The 19,987-nt window shown below is 42.7% G+C and overlaps 2 protein-coding genes across 2 annotated transcripts in view; one reads left to right on the top strand and one right to left on the bottom strand.

Moving 5' to 3' along the window:
* The window catches only part of GLMN (glomulin, FKBP associated protein), a 39,273-nt gene extending 35,978 nt beyond the window's left edge, over positions 1-3,295 (top strand). Inside the window, 4 exon segments of the mRNA XM_083357950.1 lie at positions 169-292; positions 1,834-1,919; positions 2,035-2,111; positions 2,113-3,295. Coding sequence (XP_083214076.1) covers positions 169-292; positions 1,834-1,919; positions 2,035-2,111; positions 2,113-2,146 — 321 coding nt within the window. The 3' untranslated portion in view covers positions 2,147-3,295.
* A 39-nt stretch (positions 3,296-3,334) lies between these two features.
* On the bottom strand, positions 3,335-18,587 carry LOC310638887 (protein SPO16 homolog; the record flags this gene model as incomplete). The annotated part of the gene is made up of 5 exons (XM_083360248.1): positions 3,335-3,448; positions 6,550-6,628; positions 11,889-12,057; positions 14,102-14,195; positions 18,519-18,587. 5 exons carry the CDS (start codon positions 18,585-18,587, stop codon positions 3,335-3,337), a joined length of 525 nt encoding a protein of 174 aa, XP_083216374.1.
* Between the last annotated feature and the right edge of the window lie 1,400 nt (positions 18,588-19,987).

Genomic DNA, 19,987 nt, shown 5'->3' with positions numbered 1-19,987 from the left:
ATGACACCGGATTAACTGATTAAAATGCAGCTTAGCAGTGCAGGTTATGTCTTAAATTATTTTCTTTTTAAAACCAGCAAACCATGTCATTGAAGGAAAGGTTTATTAAGACTTTACTGTAAGTTATAGTGCCACTAATCGTATTTAATATTTTCTTTTTTTCCTCAGACTTGTGTATGGACAGAACTTTACAAGATAGAGAGAAATTTCTTGAAGCCTTTGCACACTGGACTTAACATGTCAAGAGCACACTATGAAGCAGAAATAAAAAGGAAGAAAGAAAATAAAAGAGGTTAGTTAATGTCATTATTTTATGCATGTCAGTTTTCATAGGCACAAAGAAAGGCTGCAGTTTAGACTAAGGTATTTGGACTGTGAAATTTAAGTAACAAATGGAGCAATACATCTATTTAAGGAGAATATATGAAACCTCTCCTCACCATATTCCATATGTAAATAGAGATGGCCAAAATCTCAAAGGGATCTTGACCTAAGAATGGAATTTAGGTTTGAACCAGAGACCTTTGGACTTTAAGCAAAGGTATGGATACGTTATTAAATGTGACCTTTCACTATAAGACAGAACTATTTTTTTCCATTACAAAGAGCAGGAATCTGTGACTTTTAAAAAATTTAGTTCAGAATAATTTTGTATACTTTTGTGAGTTGGCTCTTTTAGCTAATAATACAGGATTTGCATTCTGATTTTTATTAGATATATAAATTGGAAGTCTAGTGTTAAATTGTATTAATGGTCCATCATGCAATATAAAGAGTAAAATATATTTTCTCGATGGGAAAGAGACATTTTGTGTCTTGCATAATTATAGGTTGACTTCAGCATGACAAAATTGCTAATCCCTAGTAACCCTGTAGAACAGAAAGAATTTATAATTTTGGTTATCATCTCAATACCTTTAACCAGTTCACTGTGTGGAGGTTCACTTGGATACCAGTTTTTGTTTTGTTGTGGGGATATATATTCCAAATTTGAATTTAAAGTACTGTATTAAAGTATCCAATATAATGTTGGGTGGTGCCTTTGAGTCAGTGTTGATTCTGCAAGTCACTGAAGTTTTCTTTGCAAGGATAACTGTTAATATTTTAGATAGCAAAAACAATTAATTCAATGTCAGATGTAGTAAAAACACCCACTGCTCACTGGAAACAACAATAATGCAATTAAAATATCTGGAGCATATAATGCTAAGATAACAGCCATCAGTGAAGACTCTGATGCTTGGAAAGTACTAAAAAGAGTCTATAGAGTCGGCAGCTAATGAAAAACAAATTTACTAAATTAAGTTAAATAGAGGCTGACAGAAAACAAGGAGGAGGGTTTAGTTACTCTCATTGAAGACACAAGTGTAAATTTACAAGGGCTCAAAGAAACTTTTACACATACTCCCAGGAAAGAGAGTTGCAAAGAGTTATAGATAAATGATCAACTGAACAAAAATTTAAAAAATAGCACGCCCATACAATCATTGGTTTACACTTGCCTTTATTTTGTACAATTCAAGATGATGTACGTAATAAATGTCCCAAAGTTACCTGATCAACTTCCATTGCAAAAGGAGCACTTACAATCTCTCATCATCACACCAAACAACTTGCCATCCAGATTCAATTGAGATGGGTGGCTATAGAAGATGAATGAATGAATGAATGAATGAATGAATGAATGAATGAAAACTAGCTCTTATGTTAAGAGTTGTCCTCTAAGAAATACCAGGTAAAATTGACTGCAGGGGATACTTAAATATAGTGAGTTTCAAGCCAAAGTGAAGGTATAGGGACTTATATATTAATAACCTTCATTCTTTTCCATAGCAGAGCCTCGCAGTTCTAAAAAGACTTGTGCTCAACTGATAGCTGAAGCAAAGATGTCAGGAATTACAAAGGACATGGAGCTTCAAGTGAGTAATTTGGTTTTAGGGAAACTATTAAAATGTGTGCGAACTTTTACTTAAGGATTTGATACATCAGTATTCCCAAGATACTTCTAAATTTGTAATGTCAAATCTGTTTCAGGCTCTTCACTCTGCACTTTTCACATTTGATTTAATGGAAAGTGTTCTGGCAAGGGTAGAAGAACTCATTGAAAACAAAGGCTGCAACTGAAGAAACCACTGGAGTCAAATAAACAACTTTATTTCAGTATTCCACTTGTTAAGTCGGACTGCCCAAAATATAACATGCCAATTTTTTTTAAAAAAATACAAAATAATAATAATTATTACAGATTTCTAGAGAGGTTTTAGAATATATCTTTCCTCCTAAACCTTCAGACGTTAGTCCCAGGATTATAATGTGCCATTGCTATATTTTGAATGTCAGAACCGTAGGTATCTATCACCATGCAGTTTCACACTAACGTTTTGTGTAACGCTACCTATTTATAAAAGGCATACTATGAAAAAAAATGCCAATATAAAAGTAAGCAAGAACTACAAACGGTATTACTTGGTACAATCAATTTTATCCACAAGATTTATGATTAGACGGATTACTAAAATTTGAGGAAAACTATTGTTCTGCTAGAATCCCATGAAAATCAGATGCAGAGAATTGGTGAGATCCTCCAGGGCAGTTTGAGAAACGCAATGGAAGGGGTGGAAGATAATTGGCAAAAGTTGTTTACTTTCTCTTTGATCCTTCCCCTTCTAGCCACAAGTCTCAGTTAGATTGTAATTTGTTCTATGAATAGTAGGACTTTTCTGTTAACAGAATCCAGCTGGTTCTGGATTTAATCCCATAGAATTAAGTCTCATACTAGTGAATCGATTGACAAAAGCTGCTTATAATTTAATTCCCACCTTTGTCACAGGCTTATTATATACAGATGTGTTGGAAAGATTATTCTTATTACATAAATTTCAGTCTGTATGATACAAATCCCCATTGTGTAGTAATACAAAGAGAAGAAAAATAACATTACTAAAATACAGAATAAGAATTATCAAAAAGCAAAAATAGACGTGAGTAAACTATTGTAAAACTGTAAAGTTAGAATCATGTCTGTTAATTGCTCTTCTGTACTTTTGAATAATGACCATTTCCCCTCAAAATTAATTAGAAGGTATTGGTATTCTTATTTACAAGCTGTGGTTTATATCTGTCCTTCTTTTGCATATTGAAAGGAAAGTATATAAAGATAATATTCCTTTCTTTATACCGGAGATTAAACATCTAATTACAGAAAAATTTTTATTCTCAATATATCTATTAAAGTGTATTTTCAGACAGGTGTTCTGAATTTTTGTGTGTGGATATGTTTTTTAAAGCAGAAAATAAAGGCCGAATTTTTTAACACTTTGGATGGTGTTTAACTTCAGTGCAGTTGACAGTGATGAAGCATTTTCCAAACAGGGCTTTGTTCTATAATCTGTGTCTTTGCCATTAGCATTCTATAGTGAACATTGTCCAGATAGGGTTTTGAAGAAGTCTTCCAATAAGAGAGAAATACAATAGGTTATAGTAATCATTTATGTAATAATAATAATAATAATAATAATAATAATAATAATAATAATAATAATAATAATAATAATAATAATAATAATAATTTTATTTATTTACCGCCCTTCTCCCGAAGGACTCAGGGCGGTGAACAGGGCAAATGTATAAAAATACAAAAGTTAAAAGGAATTAAACATAATGCCCAAGGTAAAAACAGTAAATACAAATATTAAGAACAATAAAAACCCAACCCATCCCCCATCAGGCCAAGCCGGCTTGTTCAAATAAATGCGTTTTCAGATCGCGTCGGAAGGAGCGAAGGTCGGGCGCCATCCGGAGCTCGACCGGCAACCGATTCCATAGCTCCGGGGCGCCCACAGAAAAGGACCTCCCCCTGGGGGCCACCAACCGACATTCTCTGATCGGTGGCACCCTGAGGAGGCCCTCTGTGGGAACGCACAGGGCGGAGGGAAGTTGATGCCGGCAGCAGGTGCTCCCTAAGGTACTCCGGACCCATGCCATGTAGGGCCTTGAACACCATTACCAGTACCTTGAATCTCACCCGGAAGACAACTGGGAGCCAATGCAGCTCACGGAGCAGAGGTGTAACATGGGAGTATCGGGAGACTCCCAACATGACTCTCGTGGCTGCATTCTGTACCAGTTGGAGCCTCTGGGTGGTTCTCAAGGGCAGCCCCATGTAGAGAGCGGTGCAGTAGTCCAAACGAGAGGTCACGAGCGCATGAGTGACCGTACACAGGGCATCCCGGTCGACATAGGGCCGCAACTGGCGCACCAGGCGAACCTGGGCGAAGGCCCCCCTAGTCATGGCTACTACATGATCTTCTAAGGTAAGCCATGAATCTAGGAGGACTCCCAAGTTGCGAGCCCTATCTACGGGGGGGGGGTTAATAGCTCACCCCCCATAGAAAGAGATGGAATATTCTGAATATCCCGGTATGCCGGTATGCACAGCCACTCAGTCTTGTCGGGGTTGAGTTGAAGTCTGTTCCTCCCCATCCAGACCCGAACCGCTTCCAGGCAACGGGACATCACGTCGAGGGCATCACTGGGGTGGTTTGGGGTCGAAATAAAAAGCTGGGTATCATCAGCATACTGATGATACCCAACTCCAAAACCACGAATGATCTCACCCAGCGGTTTCATATAGATGTTGAACAGGAGAGGCGAGAGGACCGACCCCTGAGGAACTCCACAAACGAGAGGCCTCGAGGTCGACCTCTGCCCCCCTGCCAACACCGACTGCGAACGTCCCAGGAGATAGGAGGAGAACCACTGGAAAACTGTGCCTCCCACTCCCAGTCCCCTGAGACGCCGCAGCAGGATACCATGGTCGATGGTATCGAACGCCACTGAGAGGTCTAATAGGACTAGGACAGAGGAATGTCCCCTGTCCCGGGCCCTCCAGAGATAATTCACTAGAGCGACCAATGCCGTCTCCGTGCTGTACCCGGGCCTGAAACCCGATTGGTATGGGTCTAGATAATCCGCTTCATCCAGGACCAGGTGGAGCTAATGCTCCACTACACTCTCAACAACCTTCGCAAGAAAGCGAAGGTTGGAGACCGGACGAAGGTTAACACAGCTGGGTCCAAGGCAGGCTTCTTCTCACCACCGCCTCCTTCAAGACGGCGGGGAAACTACCCTCACTCAAAGAGGCAGATATAACCACCTGGAACCAGCCTCGTGTCCCCTCCCGAGCCGCATAAACCAGCCAGGAGGGGCACGGGTCCAATAAACATGTGGTGGAGCTCAGCCTCCCCATAATCCTGTCCACTTCCTCTGGAGTCACAGAATCAAACTCCTCCCAGGTAATATCGACAAGACCGTCTGCGTCCTGATCGTCAAACTCTGCCCAGTCAGAGTCCATACCGGTCCGAATCCGAGCGATTTTGTCCGACAGATGTTGACTAAACTCCTTGGCACGACCCTGCAAAGGTTCCTCCCTCACCTCCTGGTTAAGGAGGGAGTGGGTCACCCTAAACAGGGCGGCCGGGCGGTTATCTGCGGATGCGATAAGGGTAGTGAAGAGATTAGACCTCGCCGCCCTTATCGCTGCGAGATAAGACCTAATATAGGTTCTTAGTCGCAATCGGTCGGATTCGGATCGGCTGGATCTCCAACAGCTCTCTAGGCCCCGTCTCCGACGCTTCATCTCCCGAAGCTCCGCGAAAAACCATGGAGCTCGCTGGGATCTGCACCGGGTCAGGGGCCGCAAGGGTACAACTCGGTCAAGAGCCTCCGTGGCTGCCCTTTCCCAGGCTTCCACTAAGGCATCCGCCGAGTTGTGAGCAACGGAGGCAGGTGGGGACCCCAGCACTGCCTGGAACCTATCAGGGTCCATTAAGCGCCTGGGGCGGTACTATCTAATAGGCTCCACACACCCACGGCGGGGAGTGGCAAAACGGAAGACCAGCCGCAGGAGATGATGATCGGTCCATGACAGGGGCATAACAATTGGGGAGCCCCCACCAAGATCATCTAACCACCGTCCAGATAAAAAAACCAAGTCAAGGGTGTGGCCTCCCACATGAGTCGGTCCATAAATTACTTGCGTCAGGTCCATGGCCGTCATGGAAGCCATGAACTCCCGAGCCAACTCAGATAATCCTCCCAGGGATGGCAGATTGAAGTCGCCCAAAACTATAAGTTTGGGGAACTCAATCACCAACCCCGAGAGGATGTCGAGAAGCTCGGGCAGGGCTGCTGCTGCGTGACTAGGCAAAAGGTACATCAAAGGTATGTCATAACAGTTGAGAAGGATTGGAGGATTTTACCATCCAATAACCAATCAGGTGGTTGAACTTTCAGGCTTAATTCTGATTTTATATTGATGTGATCTGAACAAAAATAATTCAATACTATGCTCTTAAAAGCATATATTAAAATATCCTTGTAACAAAAAGCAATTTTGAAACTGGAAATCTACTGTGGCAGCATTGTGCAGTTGCTTTCAAGGTACTGCACAACAAATGAATCTATTTGAGTGCAAATATTTATCTTATTTGAGTGCAAATATTTATTAATGTAAAAACAAAATTCTTAAAATACAAATTCTGCACTTACCTTTGCTATGGTCAACATTAATTGAACACCTTCAGCAGTATTATGGATTGGAACTATTCGTAAATTACTGCCTAAAAACCTTAAGCAGAAAATTTTTATAAATATCCATTTGTACTTTAAAGTTTTTAGTGCAGATAAAAATAATATACAATTGCATAAATGTATATGATAGCAACATTTAGCTACTCATTCATATTTCTTGGCTAAGACAGTGGGAGATAGATATATTAATGTTTAAGATGGGAAGTAGGCTATTTTAGTGTTAATAAATGGAACACTACTCCACATATCTCCATTTTAGAATAAAAAATACCACCATGTTGGAAAGCTGAAAGGTATACTTGCACTTTAACCCATGACTATTCTACAACGAAAAAAAAATGTGCCCATCGTCTCCTAGATCTTTGATACGAGATCCTTTTGAGTTGTGATGTCAAAAATTAAACATACTTAATTCATGCCAAAAAATGTATATTGTTGGATTGTATGCCTATGGCAATGTTGAAGGTTAGCTTATGCTCTAGCCCCATTGGTGTCAGATGATGAGTTACAACTCATAGCTTCTTGGACTAGTGCACCTCAGAAGACATAGCCTTGTATTTTTTCAGGATAAATATCTGAACATTATTATTTTCCCTGAATATGTACCACTCCTTTTGCTATTATTGGCCTTGTACTTGGTGTTAGTAGCAAATATGGACACCAATCTTTCACAATTATTTATGAGTTATGCTGTAAAGCAAAGATCTCCAATCTTGGCAACTTGTGGGCTTCAACTCCCAGAAATCTAGGGGTTGTAGTCCACAAATCTTAAAAGTTGTCAAGGTTATTGACCCATGCTGTATAACATAGTCACATAGTATAACATAGTCAACATCTGTCGGATAAAATCGCTCGGATTCGGACCGGTTTGGACTCCAGCTGGGCAGAGTCTGGCGATCAGGACACGGGCGGTCTTGTCAATGTTATCTGGGAAGAGTTTGATTCTGTGACCCCTGATGAAGTGGACAGGATTATGGGGAGGCTGAGCTCCACCACATGTTTATTGCACCCGTGCCCTTCCTGGCTGGTTTATGCAGCTAGGGAGAGGACACGAGGCTGGCTCCAGGCGGTTATATCTGCTTCTTTGAGTGAGGGTTATTTCCCCACCGTCTTGAAGGAGGCGGTGGTGAAACCTCTCCTCAAGAAGCCTGCCTTGGACCCAGCTGTATTGAACAACTTTCGTCCAGTCTCCAACCTTCGCTTTCTTGCGAAGGTTGTTGAGAGTGTGGTGGCGCATCAGCTCCCTCTGGTCCTGGATGAAGCAGATTATTTGGACCCCTACCAATCGGGTTTCAGGCCCGGGTACAGCACGGAGACGGCATTGGTCGCTCTGGTGAATGATCTCTGGAGGGCTCGGGATAGGGGATATTCCTCTGTCCTAGTCCTATTAGACCTCTCGGCGGCTTTCGATACCATCGACCATGGTATCTTGCTGCGGCGTCTCAGGGGATTGGGAGTGGGAGGCACAGTTCTTCAGTGGTTCTCCTCCTATCTCCTGGGACGCTCGCAGTCGGTGTTGGCAGGGGGGCAGAGATCGGCCCCTAGGTCTCTCGTTTGTGGAGTTCCTCAGGGGTCGGTTCTCTCGCCTCTCCTGTTCAACATCTACATGAAACCGCTGGGTGAGATCATTCGTGGTTTTGGAGTTGGGTATCATCAATATGCTGATGATACCCAACTTTTCTTTTCGACCCCAAACCACCCCAGTGATGCCCTCGCTGTGATGTCCCGTTGCCTGGAGGCGGTTCGGGTCTGGATGGGGAGGAACAGACTTCAACTCAACCCTGACAAGACTGAGTGGCTGTACATTCCGGCATCCCGGGACATTCAAAATGTTCCATCTCTTTCTATGGGGGATGAGCTTTTACCCCCCGTGGATAGGGCTCGCAACTTGGGAGTCCTCCTAGATTCACGGCTTACTTTGGAAGATCATATAGTGGCCGTGACTAGGGGGGCTTTCGCCCAGGTTCGCCTGGTGCGCCAGTTGCGGCCCTATCTGGACCGGGATGCTCTGTGTACGGTCACTCATGCGCTCGTGACCTCTCGCCTTGACTACTGTAATGCTCTCTACATGGGGCTTCCCTTGAAGACCACTCGGAGGCTCCAACTGGTACAGAATGCGGCCGCGAGAGTTGTCTTGGGAGTTTCCCGGTACTCCCATGTTACACCTTTGCTCCGCGAGCTGCATTGGCTACCAGTTGTCTTTCGTGTGAGGTTCAAGGTCCTGGTTATGATCTTTAAGTCCTTACATGGCATGGGTCCGGGTTACCTCGGGGACCACCTGCTGCCGGCGTCAACTTCCCTCCGCCCTGTGCGTGCCCACAGAGAGGGCCTCCTCAGGGTGCCTCCGGTCAGGGAATGTCGACTGGTGGCCCCCAGGGGGAGGGCCTTCTCTGTGGGCGCTCCGGCATTATGGAACCAACTGCCGGTTGAGCTCCGGACGGCATCAGACCTCCGATCCTTCCGCTGCGGGCTGAAGACCCACTTATTTGAATTAGCTGGTCTGGCCTGATGGGGGAATATGGGTTTTTAAATTGATTTTTAGCACTTTATTATTGTTGTTTTTTAACTGGGCACTGGTTTAATTTCCTTTTAACTTTTGTATCGTTATTTATATTTGCCCTGTGAACCGCCCTGAGTCCCTAGGGAGAAGGGCGGTATAGAAATCAAATAAAACTAAAACTAAAACTAAACCCACTCTCTTTCTTCCCTCCTAAAGCAAATACAGGATAAGCATAACTAGCTGCATGTTCACCTATTAGTTGTAGTCTCCTTTGCTACTTCTCATCTTCCCTCTACTGAAACAATGTTAAATCTAGCAAACTGTGTTGTTTTCGTTATATTATTCTGTAACAAGCCATGTATTTTGATGACCCTATAGAATTACATTTTGTTTCTTGAGATCACAGTGCATTCTATAAGAGGAACCATAATTAAGAACCAAATGCAAGGATGTCATGGTTTACAATAGTTGAAGCTTCAACATTTCTAAATAAAGGGATCAGGGACTGAAAATAAAATGGAATTTTAAGTAGACTGTCCCTTAACATCTGCCAATCACAATAAGTGAGATAATAAAATGAAGGTTACACCTAATATAAAAATGCCAAGTTGACAAATATACAAAAATAAATTCCTTATACATATTTGTATTATCTCTTCTAGGGCCAGTCTTCTATGCACTAGTATTTACTCAAGAATATACATTCTACTTTTCATCCACTATAATATCAGGCTAGTTAGTTTGATCTGATTTGATCTCATGTAGATCAATTTAAATATTTCTGTGTTGCTTTTCAGCTGTGAAACTCGCAGCTGTTTTATAACAGTAGATTAAGCCCTGGAAAACCTTGAGTGTATTTGAACTGTTTTATGAACTACATTTGCATGTCTAATTGCTTCCGTTCCAACAAAAATACAGAAATGCCAGCTGCTGCAGTGAAAATGGTAATTGGTGATTGTAATCTTGCTAGCATAGAACCATGACTGGAGGCTGAAATTAGGGGAAGATTGGTCTGGTTCTGCTGGCTATGTACATACAAAATTTTTCTCATCCTTTCCTCTGCTTTATTCCTTATCCTAAAGTAGAGCTAAACAACCAATAAATTATCTTTGCTCCCTTCTGGAAGGAATTGCATTCCTTATTTTCACAAATGATGTCTATACTTATTAGTATTTTTGAATTCCCTAAGAAATATAGCCATTGCTGTAATATAATTTGCTAGCTGCTAACTTAATTTTAAAAAACCTCTAATAAAAGAATAATCTTGAATTTCTCAGTGCTCTTCAACCCATAAATTTAAATCCAAATTTGCAACATCATCAGGATATGTTCAGCTCCTGTAATATTCATAGCATGCTCCTCTTCTCATCTAGGATTTTATACTATGCATTTTGATTGCTTCTTAATTGGAATCAAAACCTTCCATTGTCAAACAGGTATATTGGAAGGTTTGTAAATATTTACTTGATAGCATATCTCACTGAAACAAGACTCCTGTTTACATGAATATCTATTTTGGAACTGTTAATTTGTATATTTTTTGTGCAGGTCTTCACAATTTCCAGAAAGCTCAAGAGGGACAAAAAATGATAGCAGGTCTTACTGATTTATCTACTTTATTACCCCTACTTAACTATGTCAAAATAATGATACCCCAAATATATATAAAAAGATCAAGAAAGATAAAAAACAGAAAATATAAGTGCTCTATCCCCACCTTTAATTATAACACACACACACACATTGCAAGATGGAATGGATATTTACAGTCTTCACAGCTTTCTTAAAACGTAAAAGATACAAAAGATAACTAAATCTGGGAGCAAGTTCCAAAGAAGCAGAGCAGCTACTGAGACACTGTCAAGTACTGGACCTGGAGGGAGTTAAGGCAGATCTTCAGACAAGAAGCAAATGGGGCTTTAAAAGTGCAAGTGGCACCTCCAATCACATCTAGAAGCCAACTGGAAACAAATGTAGCTCTCAAGGCAGGGAGGAATAACCTACGCATACATATATATGTACACATTAGATTCTAAATAATCTTCAAGGGCAGGTCCACGCAGAGTGTGTTACAATAGTCTAGGAAGCTTTAGGGCATGAGTGATTGTGAACAGAGCTTTCTGATCCATAAATGGTCACAATTTAGATAGAACTCTGCAAAAGCTTCTATGCCACAGCTGCCACTTGTTCTTCAAATAGGAATTGTGAGCCTTTAGGAATGTGATTATGGGCCATCCTTGAGCAACCTGCTCAGAGATGGAATTTCCCTGACATCATTAGGTCACCAATCCAAATCTACCTTGCAGGCTTTTAACAGCCTCCAGGCGCTAGGCCAGCCCTTTCATAGCATTGCTTTGGCCTGGAGTTAGACTGATCCGTTCCATCATCACCAACTGGCAACACAACTTTAGAAAGGAGGGAAATTGCTGCAGAACAGTGCCATCCTGCCCCAATGAGAGAGCAGAAGGATACAATGGTCAATGGTATCAAAAAATTGCTGGGAGACCAAAACTTGCATTCCCCCAATCAAAGGATATCCAAAAGCACAAAAATGCATTTTCTGTGTGGTAACTGAATTTCAGCCATGACTGTAAAAGGTCCAAATGATTGAGAATCTATATATTATGAGCTGCAACATAACAATGTAAAGTGCTTTTATTATTTGGCTTGCTTTCACTGAATGAACAAAAATAAATTATCTTAAATAGTATGAGTCAGCAAATGCTACAAATATATCCATTTTCCATTAGTGGTAGTAATAAAGCAAATTTCAAATTATGATTTAATTATTTTATACCTTTGCTGAATTCTGAATATCATTTCCCATTCTTTTGGTCCGTGAAGGGCAGCTGATAAAAGTAAAAATCCATTTCTATGAATGGTCATGAACTTCTTTATTCTTTCAAAAATGTCTTTGCTATTTATCAATAGCAAATCTTGAGTATCAGCAAGCAAAAATGCAACACCTGAGAGAGAAGAACTTTTTATTAAGCTATACATAATTGTTGATTTAAAAGAGTACAAATACGGTATGATTTATATATGGTGGGGTATATACAGCTGTTCAAACTGAAAAATCTATATAAAGCTGCATCCTAAATCCACAATACTGAAAATTAATGGAAAATCCAAGAAAATAGATCTAGAAGAAAGATGAAAAAATAGGCATTTTGGATATTTGTTACAATGGTATAATGATCTTGCAAGTTTTGTGCAGCAGTCCTAATACTATTGTAACATAAGGGAATTGGCAAGGCCCAAAGACCCAGAAGAACTGCTTTTCTAATTGAGAACCCCTCATCATCCTTGTATTATTCACTAATTATTTCATTATATTTTTTCACCATAATCAAATCATTTCTACTTTTCAAAGCATTCTCTTTTTCTAGTGTATGCATAAATGTATTTATATGTACACCATGTATTCAAAGTCAAGTCTTTTTAAGTAGAAATTCTTACTCACTCCTGAGTTTCTAAATGTCCATATCACTTTTTCTGTGAACTGAACTCATTCCCACTATTCTTTTCATGTCACCTAACAGAGCAGTTTTGTCCCACTGGATCACATTCACTCGGAGCTTCATAATCTTTCTTAAAATTCATTTTTAATCTATTTTCATCATTCCCTGAAGCATAGCATGTTGGTCCATGAATCTATGAATCGATACTTTCATATGCTTCCACAATAATCTGTATGACAACAACTACTTTCTAACATATACCTTCACTCATGCATAGTTCTCATTTAACAATGGCAATTGGGACTGGAATTTCTACTGCTAAGCAATATGATCATAAAGAGGTCAAGTGACTGACTCGCTTAGCAGTGCAATCCCTGTTGTTGTCATCAAGTGAAGATCTCATGTTGTTAAGTGAGGAACCACTTTGAACTTCCTGCCCACTTCCAGTAAGCATAGTAAATGGGGTTTGTGCTTAAATTGTAAGCTGCCCTGAGTCTTCGGAGAAGGGCGGGATATAAATGGGATTAAAATAAATAAATAAATTCCTGGGCAGCTTGCAAGCAGGCTGGCGGGTGGCTAAGTAGCTGCTCTGGCATAGTGTGACCCTGGCCAGGGATGGTGGCGCTTATGGTGGTGGTGCCAGGTAGGAGGGTCTGCAGGTGGCTTCCAGGGTGCTGCATCAGCATGGCTAGGTGGGCGAGTGTTAATGGAGTGTGGGTGGGTGGGCTGCAAGTGGATGCATGCTATGGAGTATGACATCATTGGATCTTGTACTCCACAGCTAGGCTCCTCAGGAGTGGCTGAAAAGGGAGAGACGTAAAGGAGTGACTTGCAATCTTCCCTGCCAGCTTCCCCACTGATTTTGCTTGTGAATAGCTAGCAGGAAAGGTTGCAAATGACAGTTACATGACTGGAAAGTTGCAGGCATTGTAAGTGCAAGTTTCTTTCCAAGCACTCAAACTGCAATCACATGATCACGGGTGTGCTGCAACAGATGGAACGTTGAGGTTGGATTATAAGTATCACTTGTTCAGCACCAAAGTATCTTTGAATAGTTACTGAATGGTCATTAACCGAAGTACCTGTAATTACAGCTACACTTTCACTTAATGCATGTATTAATCACGCATTCACTTTCGTGAGATCAGTCTGCTTTCATTTTGATCTACCGTATTTATCGGCGTATAACACGCACTTTTTCTTCCTGAAAATAGGGGGCAAATGATGTGTGCGTGTTATACGCCGGTGCGTGTTATACGCCGATAAATACGGTATATCCTTTCCATTTCATGGACACTAGTTTCAAAACGCATAAAGTACCTATTTTTCTTTCTGTTTTTTTCATTAGGTTTATGCTTGTCAGCCATTTATCCATTTAAAGTAAGCCATTTTGGTGTAAGTGGGTAAGATGTTGGCTTAGGATCATGAGTTCTAGGTCTCCCTTAGGCATGAAAACTAGCTGCTGACTTTGGGCCAGTTACTCTGTCTGAACCCAACCCACCTCATAGCATTGCTGTTGTGGGAAAAATGAAAAACTATAATAATATACCAGAAAGTGAGAAAATAATAGATCCATTTTCCACTGAATCTGAATAACGAACCCGGTGTTGCTGGTTTTGTAAGGTTGTTGAAATTTCATGATCCTAAATAACAAAATGTCATATTAAAATATATTCTGTCCCTTAAGTAGAAGGATCATTAAAACATTCAAAATAGTTTAATATACATGAATACTAATTTTAAAAACCCTGCAATCCAAGAGCCAATTTAGCCAAGCCCTCTCTTTACAAAAGTTGAAAACAAATGCTTATGGATGTTCCAGTGATAGAATAAAACTAATTATATTGTCTTTTCTTTTTCCTCCAATCTTGTAGGGAGAAATGCTCCCCTTGCATATTAAAATATAATTTTGATTTGTTAGCTGACTACTGTTATCAGATCTATCTGGTATTTCTTTCTAACTTTAAAAAGTAAACAAAATTACTGTCTAAACTGGAAGCAAAGTGTACAATTGAATAATATGCCTCATACAGTGCTTCAATTACTTGGTTTATGAGAAAATAATTTTTCCGTTCTTTTTAGTTTAAAAATTTAAAATCTTTTCACCTTCAGCCAATTAAAACAAAATGCTGTGAGGTTGCAGTTTTTTATTTAAAAAGTTGGGCCATCAAAGTTTTTCAACAATACAATTTCATTGTGAGCTGTTCTGAGCTTTCTAAAGAATCCAACATCTATAAAAACATGCAAGCAAACATAGTTAGCTATATAATTATTCTCAGTTACAAAAACATTATCATCCTGAGATAGGCTAATTAAATTTTCCCATTTTTTTTCTTCTCATCTAGTCAGAAATGCTTTTAAAAAAAAGATTTGACAGTAGAGTGCCTTTAAAGAACCAATCCTGCCAACAAAAAAGAAAAAAGGGAAAAAAAGGAAAAAGCATTTCTTAATAAAATCCTTTAATAGTATTTAGAAACAAAGGGTAGCCAGTTTGGTCTACTGCAGGGGTAGGCAACCTTGGCTCTTTTATGACTCGTGGACTTCAACTCCCAGAATTCCTGGCTCAGGAATTCTGGGAGTTGAAGTCCACAAGTCATAAAAGAACCAAGGTTGCCTACCCCTGGTCTAGTGGTTATGGCACTAGAGTAGAAGCCAGGAGAGTATAAGTTCTAGTTCTGCCTTACGCATGAAATTTGAATGGATGACTTTGGGCCAGTTACTCTCCCTCTGCCCAACTTGTAGGGTTGTTGTGGGGAAGATAGGAGAAGGAAAGATTATTAGGTATGTTTGCCACCCTGAGTAATTTATAAAAATAACAAATATGGGATGCAAAGTAAATAAATGGTATAATAATAAACTTTATAGATGTATCAATCTCCTTGAAAGCAAATATAAAATTTTCTATGCAATTTTCTCCATTGCATCTTTCTCATTGGACTATTCAATGTGCAGTCTGATTGCTATTAGCTAACTAAAGGAAGAGTCTACAAGAGAAGAGAGAGGCAATCCATAGGTGAGCATCATCTCTACTCACAAGTAATAAAAACAAATTATAAACTTTGTCAGGTAGCAAGAATAGCCTAGTGTGCCAGGCAAACATATCCCACTATTTTAAAAGAATAAATAGAGTAGCTGTGGCTGCTTTCCTTCTCTCCAAATAGAAGTTGTGATTCATCTATAATTATAGGTTCATTCCAGTAACAGAATTGCATCTAACATTGGGATAGGCAATCTGAGAACACTTGGGTTGGAGATTCCATATAGGCTTAGAAGCATTCCAGAAGAAACAAGGATCGGTGGCTGTAGCCTATGGCTTAGCTTAGACCACGGGTCGGCAACCCGCGGCTCTGGAGCCGCATGCGGCTCTTTGAGCCGCCTCATGCGGCTCCCAGTCGCCTGGTGCGCGCGCAGCTCTCCAAACCATCAAGGCGGCGCTCTGCCCAGAGAAGCGGGAACTGCCCAGAGAAGCCACGATTTCCCCTCCAGAGGAAGAAGGCGCCAGATGCGGTTGGCCCTGCGGGGAAGGGGGAGCGGCGGCGGGGGCGACGGAAAAGCCGCAGAAATGGCAGGAGAGATGCTGACTGGCGGCGGCCTTGGAGGGGGGGAGGGAGGGAAGGGTGATCGGGGGAGGGGGGGTCAGCCAGAAGGAAAAGGGAAACTCATCCCGCAGAGCGGTTGCGAAAAGAGGGAGGAGATAAGCCAGCCCGGTACCTGGATCCGATTCCTGTGTCTCCTCCGCTCTGCTATGATGTCCCTGTTTGGTCTCCTGGTGACGTGGGGCTAAGCCGGAAAAGGGGGACGGGGAGACCGAGGGAGGGACGGAGGGAGGAAGGAAGAGAGAGAGAGAGACGGAGCCAGCACCAGCCAGCCAGCGGGCTCGCGAGGGGCGGCAAACGCGTGGGGCGGTAACGCGTGCAAGCCCTTGGGGAGGCAGGGCGGGAGCGCGGTCCGGCCGCCGGGCTTCCTTTCCCACTTGTCCGCATCGCTCCAAGGAACTGCATTGTTTGGGGATGGCGACGCTGGTCGTTTGCTGCGGGGAAGGGAAGGGAAGATTTGTGAGGGGAAGATGTTGATGACAAGCTTACATTTCCTTTAAAATGCTGTTTCCCGAGGCGCTCGGCTAAGGAGGAACTTTTTTTGTGAGTGTGGCTGGGACGGAGGACTTGTCCTGCGCGTCCACAGGCAACGAGGGCAAAACCCCTTGCGACCTGGTTGTGAAAAATGGGGAAAATGAACACACACACACTCGGCCTCCCCGTCGCCTGGATTCTCACTTCCCCTTCAGGCGTGCTCTGAGACTCAGGCACGCGGCGCTTTTCGTTTGCGGAGCCGGGGGAAAAAAGTTGCCTTTCCCCAAAGTGCCGTGACTCCCTTGAAGCGACTCGTAGCGGGCCCCATTTCCCCCCCCTCCGTGCAACTTCTGGCTATCCCCCATTTGCCAGGTCTGCAACTAGAGGCGAGTGCCTCGCCTTCAGCCGAAGGGCAAAAGCCCGATCTCGTCCCGCTCCCCTGTTCCCTCAGAGCGCTGCTTGATGGGCTCTCTGCGTGGGTTGAATGGTCATCTCTGTCCGTTCCCACCCCCCGCCCAACCCCGCCATCGATTCTGTAAGTACCGCACACGACACACACACCCCGGGGCAATTGAAGAAAATAGGATGATGAAGGACTGCAAACTAACACGTTACACGTCTCCATCGATTAACCATTATTTCCCTGAATGACAAGCAAGCCGGTGGTCAAGTAAGTGAGGGTGACGATTTATTTACACGTGAGACAGGGAGAGACGATTTCTTTATTCCGCCGGTGAGCTCAGCGCCCGGCAAGCTTTGGCGAGTCAAGAGCGCAGCTCTGGGAAGCGCGCCGGCCTTTTCTGCCTGGGTTTTATGAGGGACGAAGTGAGTTGGGCTGGAAAGCTGCGAAACGACCACGCTTCTCCGTTCTGCCTGGCCCTGGGAGGATAAGGACGAATTAGCAGCAGTGCTCGTTAGCAGCAGCGCCAGGAGCGTCCGCCGGGGCAAACAAGGGGAAGGGCGGCTCCCCCAGCCTCGCAGATCCTCGGGAGCGGCAAGGATCGGGTTTCTGCTCGGAGGGAGGGGGGAGCGCAGCTCGCACGGTCCGGCTTCGTCCTCTGACCTGGCCCAAACGCCGCCTCTCTCGCCCCCTGCGCCGGGACCAGGCTGGGCACGCAAGGCGTTCCCCTCCCGCAGGGCAGCCGCGGAGCAGACAAAGAAGGGAGGGACGTGCTCCCTCCTTCTGCCCCCCTCCGGAAAAGCGGGCGGGGGGTGGGCTTCCTGGCTGGGCTTCCTTGGGATGCTGGTGCCTGAACAAAGGGCGGGAGCCGCCCAAGGTGGGCTGCAGCAACTCGCTTCTCTGCCCCCCCTCCAGGCAAGCGGGGCTTCATCCCCCGCCTCTCCGGACCTGCCCGCAGCGCTCCGACCCTCCCACTTTTAAAAGCCGCTGTTCTTAGGAGAAAAGCCCCCGTCGCCCCCTCCCCCTGCGCGCGCCGGCCTGGCCCCGTTTGACGAACGCGGCAGGTCTCCGGACGGGACGGCGCGCACCTCTACAAAGGGGAGACCCGTCGCCGCGCAGGTGCCTCCCATTTTGCGCATGCGCAAAATGTTTTTTGCGCATGCGCGTGAGTGGACGCACGCGCGTGCACTTTTTGCGGCTCCCACTTTTTTGTTTGTGCGACGGAACCGGTTCTGAGTGGCTCCTTTCCTTTTTTCGGTTGCCGACCCCTGGCTTAGACATAAGCCACCTCCCTAGAAATAAACAAATCAAAATAAATTATATAAATGAGAATATGTGAGGACTAGAGGAGAATAAGGAGAAGTAACATCACCAACATGCCTTCTTATAAATTAGTGTTAGGTGCCTGGCCATGCTGTTTCTGTGTAACAAGCTTATGAATAGACAACCCTTCCAATTGACAGCCTTTTGGTGGGAACTTTCATGACATACATTACCTGGAGAGATGAACTCAGAATTATTGTAGTAATCCATCGTTTTTTTTCTTGACCACAACTTCCAGACATTTTGGCAATCACTTATACTCCTGGAATGTAATTCCACTTAAAGTTACCGTACCTACTGTTGGACAAAATAGTAAAAATAATATTTATATGTTGTAAGGAGCATTTACATATGTTGTTATCCTCATTTTTCGTTGCCAAAATATAGAAACTGAGCAACACAAACAAGAAAATCCTCACTGCCTTTGGCTACAATTTTAAATGTGTTTATCTAGGAGCAAGTTCCTCTGGATTTTGACAAGCATGGTATTATTTAAAAAGAGAAATGCAATGCTTCTTGGTTAAGTGAGGAACATCTGCATATACAGAATTAAAGTAATTTCTTTAATGGATTAACTATTAATATATCATGACTATGTTGCTCTTCAATTAGGACGTTAAGGGGCACAATAAAATGAATCAAAGACTGGGATTATACTATAGTATAATTTAGTCCCTAAAGCTCACTGGATGATGTGGGAATAATCACTACTTCTGAGCCTGGTTAACAGATTCATACATAGAAGCTTATTGAGGGGAAAAAACACCTCTTACTATCAGCAGCAGTAATGACAGGCAGGTTCATTCTGTCTGGCATGCAGCAAAGAAAGTGCCACTGAGTGGAGAAATAAAAATCATGCACCATCAATTCCCATTCTCAGTTCGATTTACTTACAAAAACAAGACTGTTAGGCAGCATTAGTTAACATGAATAAAAAGTGAGGTAGGCTTTACAATCAAAATGGATGAAAACAGAATCCAAGGACAATGCAGTGTAAGGTCGGTTTTGTCTTTGACACAGGCAGTGGTTTAAATCTTTCTAATTCATTAATCCCTATTTATGCTTGAGGCAATTTTTCAAAATGGAGGTCAGATCATGACTGGAATCCCTCCCATTCGGCTAAGAAGGGGGTGGAGATTGGATTGTTTTGGGGCCTCTATTTATATATATTCTGCCTTTATTATGTTTAAAAATCATGCAAGGCAGCAAACGTATCTAACACACCTTCTTCCTCCTATTTTCCTCACAACATCCACTCTCTGAGGTGCATTGGGCTGGGAGAGTAAAATTGGCCCAAGGTCACGCAGCTGGATTTTATGATGAAGAAACCCAGCATGGCTGCCTATGCCTTGGGCTGAGTTTTTCACACTGCTGGTTCTTAACTCAATTAACAAGACTTCCTGATGGATTTTGTCTAATAAGATATGCCAGTGAAATGAGAGAAATAACTTGCCATATAGAAGACTATTTCAACGGGATTTGCAACCTGCTGACTAAGCCTGGAGGTTTTGGGGTTTTTTTATGGTTTGCTAGCAGAAGAAAATTTGAGTGGATCACTGAAGATACTAAGTTAGGGTTTTTCACAGTGTGATCTGCATGAGATTTTGATAGGGTTTTATTGCAAACTAAGTCTCCCCCCCTT

The sequence above is a fragment of the Vipera ursinii genome (assembly GCF_947247035.1).
Source record: "Vipera ursinii genome assembly, chromosome: 3".
Classification (NCBI taxonomy): domain Eukaryota; kingdom Metazoa; phylum Chordata; class Lepidosauria; order Squamata; family Viperidae; genus Vipera; species Vipera ursinii.
Note: the sequence above shows the minus strand (reverse complement) of the source record. Positions and strands in the feature narration are given on the sequence as shown.